The 13793-nt window shown below is 36.6% G+C and overlaps 1 protein-coding gene across 1 annotated transcript; it reads right to left on the bottom strand.

The window, feature by feature from the left end:
* Nucleotides 1–1994: 1994 nt before the first annotated feature.
* Nucleotides 1995–5759, bottom strand: LOC111878377 (putative disease resistance RPP13-like protein 1). The gene has a single exon (XM_023874876.1). The coding sequence runs from the start codon at nt 5757–5759 to the stop codon at nt 1995–1997; it is 3765 nt and encodes a 1254-aa protein (XP_023730644.1).
* Between the last annotated feature and the right edge of the window lie 8034 nt (nt 5760–13793).

The raw sequence follows: 13793 nt of genomic DNA, 5'->3' as shown, positions 1-13793 counted from the left end.
TGTTGAAGCAGTTCTAAGCTGTAGTGATTGTTTGGATTGGAACGAAAGTGAGAATGAGATGAAGATCGGTTGTTGAACCGGCCAGTTTGTCGTTGAGAATAGTTGGTTGTGACAAGAACAAGGGTAGCAACAAATTCTGTTTCTTTTAAGGATCTTTCAAAATCTGTGAGTTTCTCAACCAGTTTTAAGAAGGATATGGTTGTTTCTCGGACTTTCAAGGCAGCAGTGAGGGGACCGTACTCGTCCCCAAGTTGGCTCAATATGTGAACCAACAAATCTTCTTCATCAATGAGACTTTGTGCTATAGCCAATTCATCTGAAATCTGCTTTCATTGAGAAATTTTGTGATGGAGCGACTTCCTTTTGGGTTCTTTGTAAGTTTTGATTTGAGGGAGATAATACGAGATCTAGATTGGCTAGCATAGCTGGTGTTAAGACGATCCCATGCTTCTTTTGCTGTAGAAGCTGTTGTGAGAATCGGTTGAATGGCATCAGAACAGCTTCCGAGAATGGCACTGAACAAAATTTGGTCTTGGCGATACCAGGTTGTGTATGTTGGATTTGTTTTGGTCGTGTCTTTGTGGGTGATGGTTTTTGGTGGTTGATTTTGGCTGGTGATGAACTTTTCCAAGTCAAGCCTGATTAGAGTTGACTGGACTTGTTTGCACCATACTGGGAAGTTTGTGGCGGTGAGTTTGATTGGAAAGTGATTGGTGGTTGTGAGTTGGAGGGTGGTGTCTGGTGGTGCCATGGATAACGGCTAGGGTTACAAGAAGGAGGAAGGATTAGAAACACGTTAGAGTGATTTGTGCTCTCATACCATATGCAAAAATTGAATGTGTTGATTTATTGAGTATAACATGATATATATATATATATATATATATATATATATATATATATATATATATATATATATATATATATATATATATATATATACTATTTGACAACAGGCAATTTACGATTAAAAGACTATATATGGAATATATGGGATGTAGATCAGAAAGTGATTGATCCGGGCTTGATTAGGTATATCCTTGATAATGATATCTATACAAGTTTAGACTGTGTAGACTTCCATCGTCCTTATCATACTGATCACCACAGAAAAAGACAATTAGTCATGCTATACAGAGTTGGACTATATCTTTTTTACCAAAACAGATCACGTTTAATGTTAAATGGATTATTTCTAACCTTGAAACTGATACAAATTTGTTAGGAAATCTGTTGTTATATAACAAGGGTTACAAAGGGATTAAGATGGTGTCAGTTTTCAAAATTATAAGCAAAATCAATATCTTAAAGTCAATGTGTCTGACATAAAAATTACAAATTTCTGATGTCCAAATAAAAGTGTCATAGTTTCTGGATTAAAGTCTGAATCCGTACACAATTTAGCTATTTTTTCTAGTAATTCTTTCAACAATGCACAAGTTCACTAAGCACCAATATGAACGAAAACTACAAAATGACAACGAAAAGGAAAACACAAAGAAGTGGTGAAATAAAGATAAAATAATACAGTTGGAACAAATATACCTAGCAACTTAATGGTAAAAGTTCTACAAAAGACTGAAAAATTATTCAACTACTGCAGTTATAGTTTATTCTTCTTTCAGTACTAGTTTTGATTGTTAGTTCAATATTAAAATAATCTTATCACCAAACCAAAAAAACAAGTCTCATAATTAATTTTCCTAATACACTGCGATAATTATTGAAAAAAAAATACGGAAAATTGAAATCTTACTTGATAAGGAAGATTGCATTTATCAAAAAAAAAAAAAAAAAAAAAAAAAAAAACTAAAAGAATTTCTGATGTTTATCTATCATAAGAGATGGGACGTAATATCTATAAAATCCAAAGAGGGATACAACTAATACAAGTCGTAGAACCCTCTTTCACGTTTGATAAGAAACAATGATTATAATAACCTAATTGAAAAGAATAACCACATATGATGTGAAAGGAGATGACATACTTTTTTTTACTTCCCCACATATATTGTCAAATTTGATGGGCTGGAAGTTGTCTTAAGATCTGTAATCATCGGGCATGACACGATATCAAGTCTTTTAAGGCAAGGGAGGTGTGGTAAAACCTCTGAAAATGATTCCAAATCCTCAAAACTTTCGAGCGTTAGAAAAACAAGAGATGGTGGAAGAAGAAAAGATGATGATGACGATGATGATGATGATGATGGAGTAGTAGTATTCGTCATATCGTCTGCCACTGCAAATGAAACCACTCCTGAATTTTCACCAAATAACCATAGTTCAACCAGTGAGGTAGGAAAACTCTGCGGACCCCACTCTGACATGGGCTTATTTAACAAACCTACGGTTAGTTGGCTTAAATTAGGAGGCCACACCCCACAAGGGAAGGAGTAGTCCATACTTGGACAACCATACATAAACATTACCTCCAAAGATGTGAGAATTTGAAAATGCTCATGAGGAAATGACTTTAGATTCTTGCAATCAAGAATATGAAGATATATTAGGCGAGACATGGAGAGAAAACGGAAATCTTCGACTGGAATGGGTTTGGGTTGTAATTGTATGTTATCACAATCACCGACTATCGATTCAGTAAGAGGGGATGGGTGCTCCTGCACTGCTGAGAAGGTCAAGGATGTCATTGAATCACAACTACTTATAAGCAACCTCTCAACAGTATTTGTACAATTGTAACTCTCCAATGTCTCACAGTTTTGAAATTTCACAGATTTAAGTGATTCCATGCTGATCCCAATATTAACCTCTTTCTCGGCTGATGAAACCAAGTTTTTACAGTAACATACTTCCAACTTCTGTAAACTCACAAGACTCTTGCATGCCTCTGATTCTTGTTCCCACAAGTATTTCAGTTCATCACAATTTTTAATATAAAGTTGTTCAAGTGCCCTAAGATGCATTAAAACTTCACCATGTAGTTGGGTAAGTCCTCTAACATTCAACATTTTCAGTTCAATAAGTGACGGGGACAAACCAACCATGCTTCTTAACACCGCTTCGGAACAATTTTCTATAGATAAAACCCGAAGTGAAGGTATCAATCCGATTGACACTTCATCAAGTTCTGGACAACTGCTTAAACAGATCTCATGAAGACGAGGAAATGATCTAGGAGTCCTATGGTCGTCGCCACGATTAAACGACCACATCTGCCAACCTTGCATATCATTAAATTTTAGAAATTCAAGTGATGGAAATGCAATACTATGAAAAGAAGAAGTGGATGCAAGTAACTCAAAACCCACAGTCTTCACCTCATTCATCCTTTCAACAATCAATTTCTTAAGAGACCGTAAACATCCAAGTGTTGGTAAATGTGTACTTCTACAACCACATAATATAAGCTCTGTTAGCTGATCAAACGAGGGATCACCAATCCAACTAGGAAATCTCGTTCCCTTGTTATTCAGTATATTGAGGTTTTCTAACTTTGGAGGAGGTCTTAGTTCTTTAAGTACTTCATATTCAATCATCTCATCCCGAGAATCATTAAACTCTTTACCCCAGTCCATCACCAAAACATCAAGACCTTTCTTTTGATGTAAGTTGGCATCCTTTGCTTGTATTGGATTTATCACTTTGTCTAAACCCTTAATTGTAAGCCAACCTTGAAGATCTGTTAGGTCCTTAAGGTCGGATATTTTGAACCTGTTATCTTCGTCAATAATGACTTTGCTTAGAGTCTGTAGACTCGTCAACCCACTGATCCCTAAGGGCATCCTGTTCAATTTCGGAGTATTACTTACGTCAAGATGTCGCAGATTTATTAACTTTGCAAAACTTTCTGGCAAGCTACATAATATAAAACAATTTTGAAGCAACAAGCTCTGTAGATTATAAAGGTTACTCACTTGTTCTGGCAAACATGTGATTTTAGTACAAGAAAAATTAAGGTACCGTAGATGCTTGAGACTACCAATGGATTCTGGTACCTTCGTGATTATCTGACTACCTTGGTACATGTGATTCAAGCCCACGACACATAGCACCCTCAGGAATTGTAGTTCAAGAAGAACCTTGTCCAAAAAGTGGTAGTTTTCCAAACCAACTGACATGACTAAGAAAGTTCGCAAGTGTTTAGCTCTTTGTAATTCATCAAGCTTTCTGTATGATCCAGATCTTGGACCTACGAGTGAAAAGTGACGAAACTTATCAAAAGCTTCATTCATATCAGATACATCCACCTCACCATCCAATCTAAAGGAAAACTCTCCTGCAACACTTGTGGCCAAGTCATTTATCAGGTCATGCATTGTATATCCTAACTGGCCATTCGTTGGTTGTTGAAAAAAGGACCTTGACTTTAGCTCTTCAAAATACTCATGACCTAAATTCTCCATTGACTTGTTTCCTTTTGATTGGGACAAAAATCCTTCTGCCACCCACAATAGGACTAATTTATTTTTGTCAAACACATAGTCCTTGGGAATTAAGGAGCAATATGCGAACAACTGCTTCAGATGTGGAGGGAGATGATAGTAGCTTAGTTTTAGAGCTGGAAGAATCTTATTTCCATCATCTATATCCCATATCTTACTCTTCAACAACTCCTCCCATTCATTAACATTCCTATTTCCCTTCAAGATCCTCCCAAGTGCTTTCAAAGCCAAAGGCAATCTACCACATTTCTGAACCATACCTTCACCAAGCAACTTAAGTGTTGGATGTTTGTCAAAGTTTTTTTCACCTAACGCGTGTTGAGCAAATAATGACAGTGCATCTTCATTTGACAAAACGCCTAGAGGGTAAGTTTGTTGCGAGTCCATCACTGATGCAACTCTGGTACTCCGGGTTGTGACAATAATCTTACTTCCAGGTGCCCCTACAAGAAGAGGGCTTTGGAGGAGTTCCCACTTACTGTGGTCTTCGTTCCAGACATCATCTAGAACAAATAGGAACCTCTTCTTTGAAAGTTCTTCTTTGAGGGTCACATGAAGCAGATCAAGATTAGCAAAATCTTTGTTTTGACCTGTTACTGCTTGGAAGATAGCCTTGCTAATGTTAAACACATCACACTCTTCAGAAACACAAACCCATGCCTTGACTTCAAAGTGATCTTTCACTTTCTCCTCGTTGTATAGAACTTTGGCAAGAGTGGTTTTTCCTATTCCACCCATTCCAACTATCGCGACTATGCTCACATTTTCATCACATTCTTCATTCCCCAACAACTTCCCCAGCAATGCTTCTTTATCCCCTTCCCTACCCATGATTTTGGACTCATCAACCAGTGAAGTTTGCTCCAATCGTCTTTCTATTATATTTGACCTTTCAACATTCACATTCAAACCCAAATTATTTCTCTGGTCAACAAGATCATGCAATTTGGTGGTGATCTCTTCTAGCTTAGAACTCATCTGCTGACCATACATAATGTTGCGAGGAGTGAAATTAGTACAACAATTTGGGACGAACTTCAGTACCTTACTGGTGCTGGTGCTGGAATGAGCTTCTTTATTCAACTTACGTCGTAGAGCTTCGGTGGCCAAATCATCGAGTACATCGTCAATGTTGTAAGCCAAATCCTGGAGGTCGTTCACCCACAATTGAACAGCTCTCTCTTTAATCTGCTTCTGGGTAGCATCAGCAAGCACGGCTTGGATCAGGGGAAGGTTTTTCTTCCATTTCTTCAGCTGAGAATCGATTCCTTCGAATCGAGCAAGCTTCATCAGTTCACCAGAGATCAGCTTCTCACACAGCACCGTGATGACAGCGCTAACAACAATTTCAGCCATTGGAATTTGGAGAAACGAAAGATTCGGTTCTTTGATTTCAAAGGATGCAAATTTGCAAATGAAGAAGCAAAATGATAGAATGACTACAGTATAAAGTAATGAAAACTTTACTGGGATTTCAATATATCTGGAATCTCACCACGTTATTCGATGAATTACATGTGCAATGGTTTTTTATAGATTACTTTATTTGAGTTATCTTTTTGTATTTCATCTTCGTTCAGTTTTCCAAGTGCATGGAATCTCAACATCTTTATCCGAGGAATCAGTAACGACTAATTTTCATGTGCATAACTTATTTTATTTTATTTTATTGTATTTTATATTTAGTCGGTTGTAAAATAATCAAACCTGGCCTACTGGGCTTTCAAAATATCTGGAAATCTGGAATTTCACCACGTTAATCGATGAATTATCATGTGCAACGGTTTTTTTATAGATTGTACTCTGTTTGAATTATCTTTTTTGGTATTTCATCTTCATTAGGTTTTCATGAGCATAAGTTGTTTTATTTGAATTTATTTGTATTTTATCTTTAATTACTCGTTAATAAAAATAATATTTAATCTCGTGACTTCGATAAGTTTTCTTGTATGCAACTTTAATTTATATAACACCTTTTTCATTGGGAAGCTTTTTGTTTTCTGATCATTCATCTTTGTTTGGTTTTCAAGCAATCCTTTTTATCGCGGATTTATGTTTTGCCTAGAAATATACCATCACCAACAATTTTTAGTGTCAAACATAAACCCGAAATAATTCATCAAAACTTATCAACCTATGTTTAAAAACAAAAGGTAAATTACACCATTCATCCCTCGTGCATGTGCCAAAAAGCACGTTTAGTCCTTATTTTCAAAAATTAACTCGGACCGTCCCTTATATCTTAGAACGGTGTAAGCTTCATCCATCATTAGTTTAAATTTGCATGTTTCGTCCCTGTGAGACTTGAAATGACCAAAATGCACTTTGCAATTTCTTTATCATTTATTTTAAATATTTTTGATTATTTTTAATTATTAAAAAGTATTTTAATTAAAATTGTGGGTCCACCTAACACTTTTACATGCTCTTTCTCTTTTTTTGAAGAACACTAAACCACAACCCTCATCGGACATATGCAGCACCACCGAAAACATGCACAACCACCACCGGAAACATAGACAACCACCACCAGAAATCTGCTCTCAGCTCGTCCCACCCCCTTCGAACACCACCTGTCATCGCTCAATCATCACTACAGGAAACCCAAAAAAATATAAACAAACCAATTATTATGCAAACAATCCAGAATTAGGGCAAAATCAAAATGGGGAAGACAACGTTCTTCTCCGACCAGACGTCGTCGTCCCCCTCCGCCTCCGACCAGACTTCGCTAACTCCCTCTGTCTCCTTCTTCATCTCTAAACCAGACGTCTCCTACACGGTGCACCTAGAAGAGTTCGAAGAGACGATCTCTAGCGTGCATATCGACGAAGTGCAGATCCACGAAGTGCAAATCCATGGATTACAATGTCAGTGGCTTGAGGGGGAGGGCGGTGGTGGATTGGATGCGACACGTGGAGGATTTTATTTCAGTTCCAGAAAAATGATTTTCTTTGATCTCCTCTTCCTCTCATCGATTTTGTTTCCCTCAACTTCTTTCTCTCTCTGATTAGTGGGTTTAGAGGAGAAAGAGGGAGAATTTTTTTACCATAAATCATCCTAAACACCACCAGCTCCGCCAGATATGAAACTCCCATCTGAGATACAGATTTGAACCGCCACTAGCTTCTTTCTCTCTCTCTCTCTATGTTGTGCTCTTGTTCTACATCGTGCATTAATGGTAGATGGTTTCATGATCTCGTCGTAGTAGCTTCAGGGGTGTCGATCATTAGAGAGGAAGATGAGTTCAAAAGGAAGATGAATAAGTGAGAAAGAGGGATAAAATCTGGGAAAAGGAAAGGAGGGGTGGGTGGGTTTGGACATAATATATATATATATATATATATATATATATATATATATATATATATATATATATTATTGATTTAAAATGATAAATAAATTAAAATTAAACTAAAAAACAAATTATTAAGGGCAAAATAGTCATTTTATGTCAAAAGAGACTAAGCGTGCAAGAAAAAACAAACTTAGGGACGATCCGAGTTAATTTGTGAAAATAGGGACTAAACATGCTTCTTGGCACATGCACAAGGGACGAATGGTGTAATTTACCCAAAAACAAAAAATTTTGTGATTACTACGACATTTGACTTTAAATGGTTAAAACTTAAAAATGAATGGGCTCAGAAAAAGTAATGAATCATTGGTTTTATAGTTTTTTTTTTATTTCTTCCGTTTGAAAAAAAATGTTTCGCACTAAAACAAATTTAACACAACTCAAACCAAAAGGAAAATCAAATGACAACTCGGTTTGGTTCGGTTTCAAACCGAGGAACATAAATTTTAAGGTGGGACAGTTTTAGTTTTCCAAACATAACATCCATAGTTTTAAATATCAATATCCAAATTTCCAAACATTAAATATAAAGTTTCAAAGGAAACCTAAATGCATGAATAGAACACAAGATATGAATAATGGGTTAAAAGACGAAACTTTTGAGATTTTGCAATTGAGAAGTTGACGTGTCAGCGAATATATTTCACCCAAACATTTTGAATGTATTTGAATCAGTACGAATTGTGGTCAATCTGAACGGTCCATCAAGTAAACAAATATCAACAAATATTTCCACCATAATAATACATCTTAGTCAAATATTCGAATCAACTTTGAACTATTGTTACTATATTAGCTTCATATATTTCATGCCTTTCTTTTAACTTGTTAGAATGGTCTACATTTAAATAAGTGAAAACTATGTCATGAAACATAGTACAAACAATTTCAATTATAAGACCAAAGACTAAACATTCTAAAAGAGTTGTCTTTTGATCCTATGAATAGTAGCAAGGGCTTGACATTCATAATCAAATTATCTTCTCCATGTTTTAGTCATCTTATTTCATTTTAGTCACCGCACATTATTAGAAGTAATGTTTTAATGACATTATAAATCTATATATTTGATTGAACCCCAAACATGGGAGAACTAGTTATCTTTTAATCTTATGGAATGTAGCAAGGGCTCGTAATCCATGATCAAATTTAACTTCTTCATGTTTTAGTCCTTTCACCTCAAATATATATTTTGAGCATGTATGCTTTCTTAGTCCTTTCTTCTAATGGAAATCAATAGCTATCAAAACATGTCTCAGAATAAGCTTTATTTGTCCTAGGCGTTTTGGGCCTAGATTAGGTTTACCAACACTAATCACCTTTTAACCCGTGGGCAATTGCCTTCCTTCTTCTTGACACTTGTAATGCCCTATACTGAATCGATTCCTAATTCGAGTTTGTGGTCCAAAGAGCGGTCATCATGAGGATGAGGCCTTTAAAAAGGTAAGATTTAGGCCCATTTAGATGTGGGTAATGTAGATATGTGACCCAATATTTCAGTTTGCACTTTGGAGTCAAAGGGTAAAATGAGAATGTAGTATTTCAGGCTTCTTTTATGAATTATGGATTTTATTCGATGTGTTTTAAATCAAATTTAATTAGATAGGGTTGTAGAGCTCCTCAACGCCTTTCTGTGGATATAAAGAACATAAAAAATGGAGTTAGAACGAAGAAGTTATGCCCGTTTGAAGTTTAGGTGGTTTTAGGCCAAGCTGAGTACATTGGGCATACAAAAAGGTGTACGATGGGCATACTAAAGGAATCCTGAGTACGCTGGGCGTACCAGGAGTACATTGGGCATACGCAATCAGTGCCCAAACCCTATTTTCATGGTTTAATCCCTATTTGAGCTCCTTAACTCCCCCAAACCCACTCCATTCTCAGCCTCCACCCCTCCAACACCCCTTTCATGAAACCCTAACCTTAGATGAGCCTTTGAAGCTAAAAGAAGGTGATTTTGAGTGCTTTGGAATATGCATGGTGCACCTTGGAGAAGAAGGAACTTCTTGTAGAAGGGTTGGTCGCATTGGAGCTTGTAGATTTGGACTTTGTTCACCTTGATCTATATTCTAGAGGTATCAAGTTTGAATCTTGATGATGCATTTGTTACATCTAGCTAGTTTTGGATGTTTTGAGCTTTTGGTCATTTTAGTGCATAAAGTTTAGATCTTGAAAGTTTGTGGCCTTGTTATGGATAAAGTTGGAAACTTTATCCATCTAAACATCATTGTGATTCAGATCTGAAGGTTGGAGACTTGGACCTAATGGATTAAGTTGAAAAAGATCCATTTTTGGTCCCATTTGATGCTTAAAGGCTAGATCTTGGTGGTTTGGACCATTCTAATGGACAAAGTTGGAAACTTTATCCATTATGGAGCTTTTAGGATCCATAAGAATATAATCTTGATCCTTCTATACCTTCCATGAGAGTGTCATGATGTCTTAATGGATTGATAAGTTAAGGTTTTAGCTTTTGGACCTTTTATAGACATGGAAAGTCATAAAGGTGGAGACTTTATGACTTAGAATGATGTTGTAGGACTAGATATGAGTATTGGATGAAAGGACTTAAGAGATTAAGCACTTAATGGAAAAGTGGCATTTGGCCGGTACGCTAGGCTTACCTTTGAGTACGTTGAGCGCACTCGTATCGGGTCCCAATTCTGGTTGGTAAGTACGCCATGCATATGAGCTGAGTATGCTGGGCATACTCAGCCTGAAGTTTGACATGTTGAATTTCACTTTCGTTGACCGTTAACTTTTGACCAAGTTTGACCTTAGGCCAAACTTGAGATTTTGGCTTATTAACTAAGATTTTATTTGGTTCTGGTATTGATAGCTCAAAAATTCGGCGGGGAAGCAACTAGGGATTTTTCTAGGAAGCTTCTGCAATCGAGGTAATTCTCCTCACCATACCAATGGGTCGAAGGCACCAAGGCCGACCCATTATGTGTTATGTGGTATGCTAGTTGGTTATGTGGTATGCTAGTTGATTATGTGGTATGTGATATGCTAGTTGTATTTGTGATACTTGCATTGAAGACCCAACGGGGAGCCCATGGTAGATGGATGTCAGACCATGTGGGGGTGCCAATGGCATTCCAGGTAAAGACCATGGGGGAGCCCATGACACTTGGTTATCATACCATGTGAGGGAGTCCATGGCATTCCAGGTAAAGACCATGGGGGAGCCCATGTCACTTGGTTATCGGACCATGTGGGGCAGCCCATGACATTCCAAGTAAGACCATCGGGGAGCCCATGGCACATAGGTGTAGGACCCTAGGTGGAGCCCACGACATCATGGAGTAAGACCTTGGAGGGTTTCCACGACATCCTTATATATTTATATGCATGACTTGCATGATTTATATGGTTTATGTGATTGTGTGGATTGGGTGGGGTATGTTATAGGGAACTCACTAAGCTTCGTGCTTACAGTTCGTTTATGGTTTCAAGTATCATCAGTTTGGAAAGGAAGGTTCTAACTTGATCGTAACACACACACCCGTGTTTTTCCGCCATATGTGATTTTGGGACGAACTCTGATAGATGTTTTTATTTAGAAATATTTTTGGAACGTTGGGATTAACTGACATCTGTGTTTTTAATTAGCAATATTTTTGGAACGGTGGTAGCTAGGGTTTTCATATAGATCTCATACAAATGTTTTCATACATTACATTTCTTTACATAACTGTTGGTCGTATCCAGGGATTTCGTAGAAGAGTTTTCATACAAAACAATACAATACAAAACAACTGGTGGTATCCAAGCACACATACAAAGATATTCATATACAATTACAGAATACAGTAACAAACTTAGATTTTGGTCATAAGGTTTAAGACTACTTTTCACTAGTAAAGAAAATATTGGATTTTCTTGAGAAACATACAAACATTTTCACAGATTCAAAGACAAGATTTCATTACAAAAACATACTTATGAACTCACAAACTTAAATGTTGATACACTTTCAAAACCACTTGTATTCTCAGGGAACCCGTAGTCAGGTACACCCGTAGGTTTTGAGAAGACAGAGCTTCTAGAGTCATGTCTTTTATACTTTTGTTATTCATTTTTGATGTCATACAGACTATGTATTGAACATATGTAAATACTATATTCAATCAATGTAATGGTTGTGTTTTCTTTGATTACCATTATAGAATTGTTGTGATGCTGTACATGATGTCCTCCGCCCCCGAACGTTTCCGTCGTCTCGGTTTGGGGGTGTGACAGATTGGTTTCATAGCATTGTTTATAGTGATATCAAACCTTACAAGATATACAACTGTAAAGAATAGAGAAAATTACACGGTTGGTCCCTATGGTTTGCTCTTACTTGCACGCTTCGTCCCTGGAAAGAATTTTTAACTCGGACAATCCCTATAACTTTATTTCGTTACCCGCCTAGTCCTTCAGTTAACTTTCCGTCTTATTTGGGGTTAGGAACTACTCACGTGAGTGGCACGCTGGGGGCATTTTTGTCCTTTCAACCCTACAACGGACTTAAAACTACTTCTCCTTCCTTCTTTTCTCAATCGGTGCTTCCAGTTCTCCTCTTCTACTCCATTTCTTTTGCTCGTGAAGATTGAAGATCCACAAAATTGATTATGGTGAAATGCAAGTGTGGAGCTGTAGGGATCATACGAACTTCAGGAACAAAGAGAAATCCTGGTAGGCCTTTTTATGCATGCCCTTTACAGGTATTGAGTTATCAATTTTTTTGGTAATTTCTAGGATGAACCCTAGTTTGTGCTAATCGAGGGTATTGAAAACTTCAGGGACCAAGAAGTGGATTTATTTCGTGGGTAGATGAAGAAAAGCATACGTATGAGGCTGAAAGCCAAAATCTTGAGCTTGAAATCCATAATGAAGAACTTCAAATCCAAAATCGTGACCTTGAAATCCAGAATGAAGAACTTGAAATCCAAAATCGGAACCTTAAAATGTTGTTAATTGTCAGTTGGATTTTGTTTTTTGGGATAATTGTTTACAAGTTGTAGTATTAGGTATTTCAGTAATGGTTTTTGGTTGAAGATAATCTAATGAAAGGGTAATATTAGCATGTTTGTATTGCTGCATTTTAATGAAATGGTATATTTAGGTACAATTAATAGTTGCAGTTTGTTGTCTTATAAAAGATTACAATGGATTATTACCATCTTGTATTGCTGGAATTGGGAGAGAAAGGGTATCTATTGGTACAATTAATAGATGCAATGCAACTGTAATCTTTTGGTATTTTTCATTTAACATATGACCAAAAACATGCCAAATGAAATGACCAAAAAACATGCCAAATGATCCATTATATAACATTAAATGAAATGACCAAACACATGCCAAATGAAATGTCCAAAAACATGCCAAATGAAATGACCAAAAACATACCAATAATTGATCCATTAGATAACATTAAAACAAAAGCATTACATAAGAGTTTAACCAAAAACAAATGTCTAAGTACCAACTGCAATTGTTTTGGTGATACTAAACACAATACAGTTTAATCAAAATACAAACATCACATGACATAATAGTTTAACCACAATACAAACATCACATTACATAATAGCTTAACCAAAATAAGAGCATCACATGATAAAAGAGTTTACAATGGATCCTTCTCTTTTCCTTTCTTCTTCTGTTTTCCTTTCTCATTCTCTTTTCCTTTATCCTTCTCTTTTCCTTTCTCATTCTTCTTTTTTCCCTTCTTCCCAACAGTTGGTAACTGCCCTTTGCAAGTCTTGGCATTGTGTCCTTTGTTGTTACATTTGGTACATGTAACAGTTTTTTGTGCTCTAGAAACTGTATTCCCTTTGATCATATCCTCTTTTTCTGTAGCTGACTTCCTTCGTTTCTTTTTTGGTCTTCCTATTGGGACACAGTGTTTTGGAGGCAACAAAGTAGTTGGACAAGGTGACTTAATCCACATTCTTCTACCATTTATCGGATCCACTCTGAAAGAGTACATGTTCCTCCAGGTTGATAGCCAATAACATTCATGAACAAAGGTTTCTGGA

The sequence above is a fragment of the Lactuca sativa genome, chromosome 1, assembly GCF_002870075.4.
Source record: "Lactuca sativa cultivar Salinas chromosome 1, Lsat_Salinas_v11, whole genome shotgun sequence".
In the NCBI taxonomy this organism is placed as follows: Eukaryota; Viridiplantae; Streptophyta; class Magnoliopsida; order Asterales; family Asteraceae; genus Lactuca; species Lactuca sativa.
The sequence above is the reverse complement of the archived record's forward strand: the minus strand, read 5'-3'. Positions and strand labels throughout refer to the sequence as shown.

Excerpts from the sequence above, each read along its gene's own strand:
- LOC111878377 (XM_023874876.1), bottom strand. The coding sequence starts at position 5,759 with ATGGCTGAAATTGTTGTTAGCGCTGTCATCACGGTGCTGTGTGAGAAG.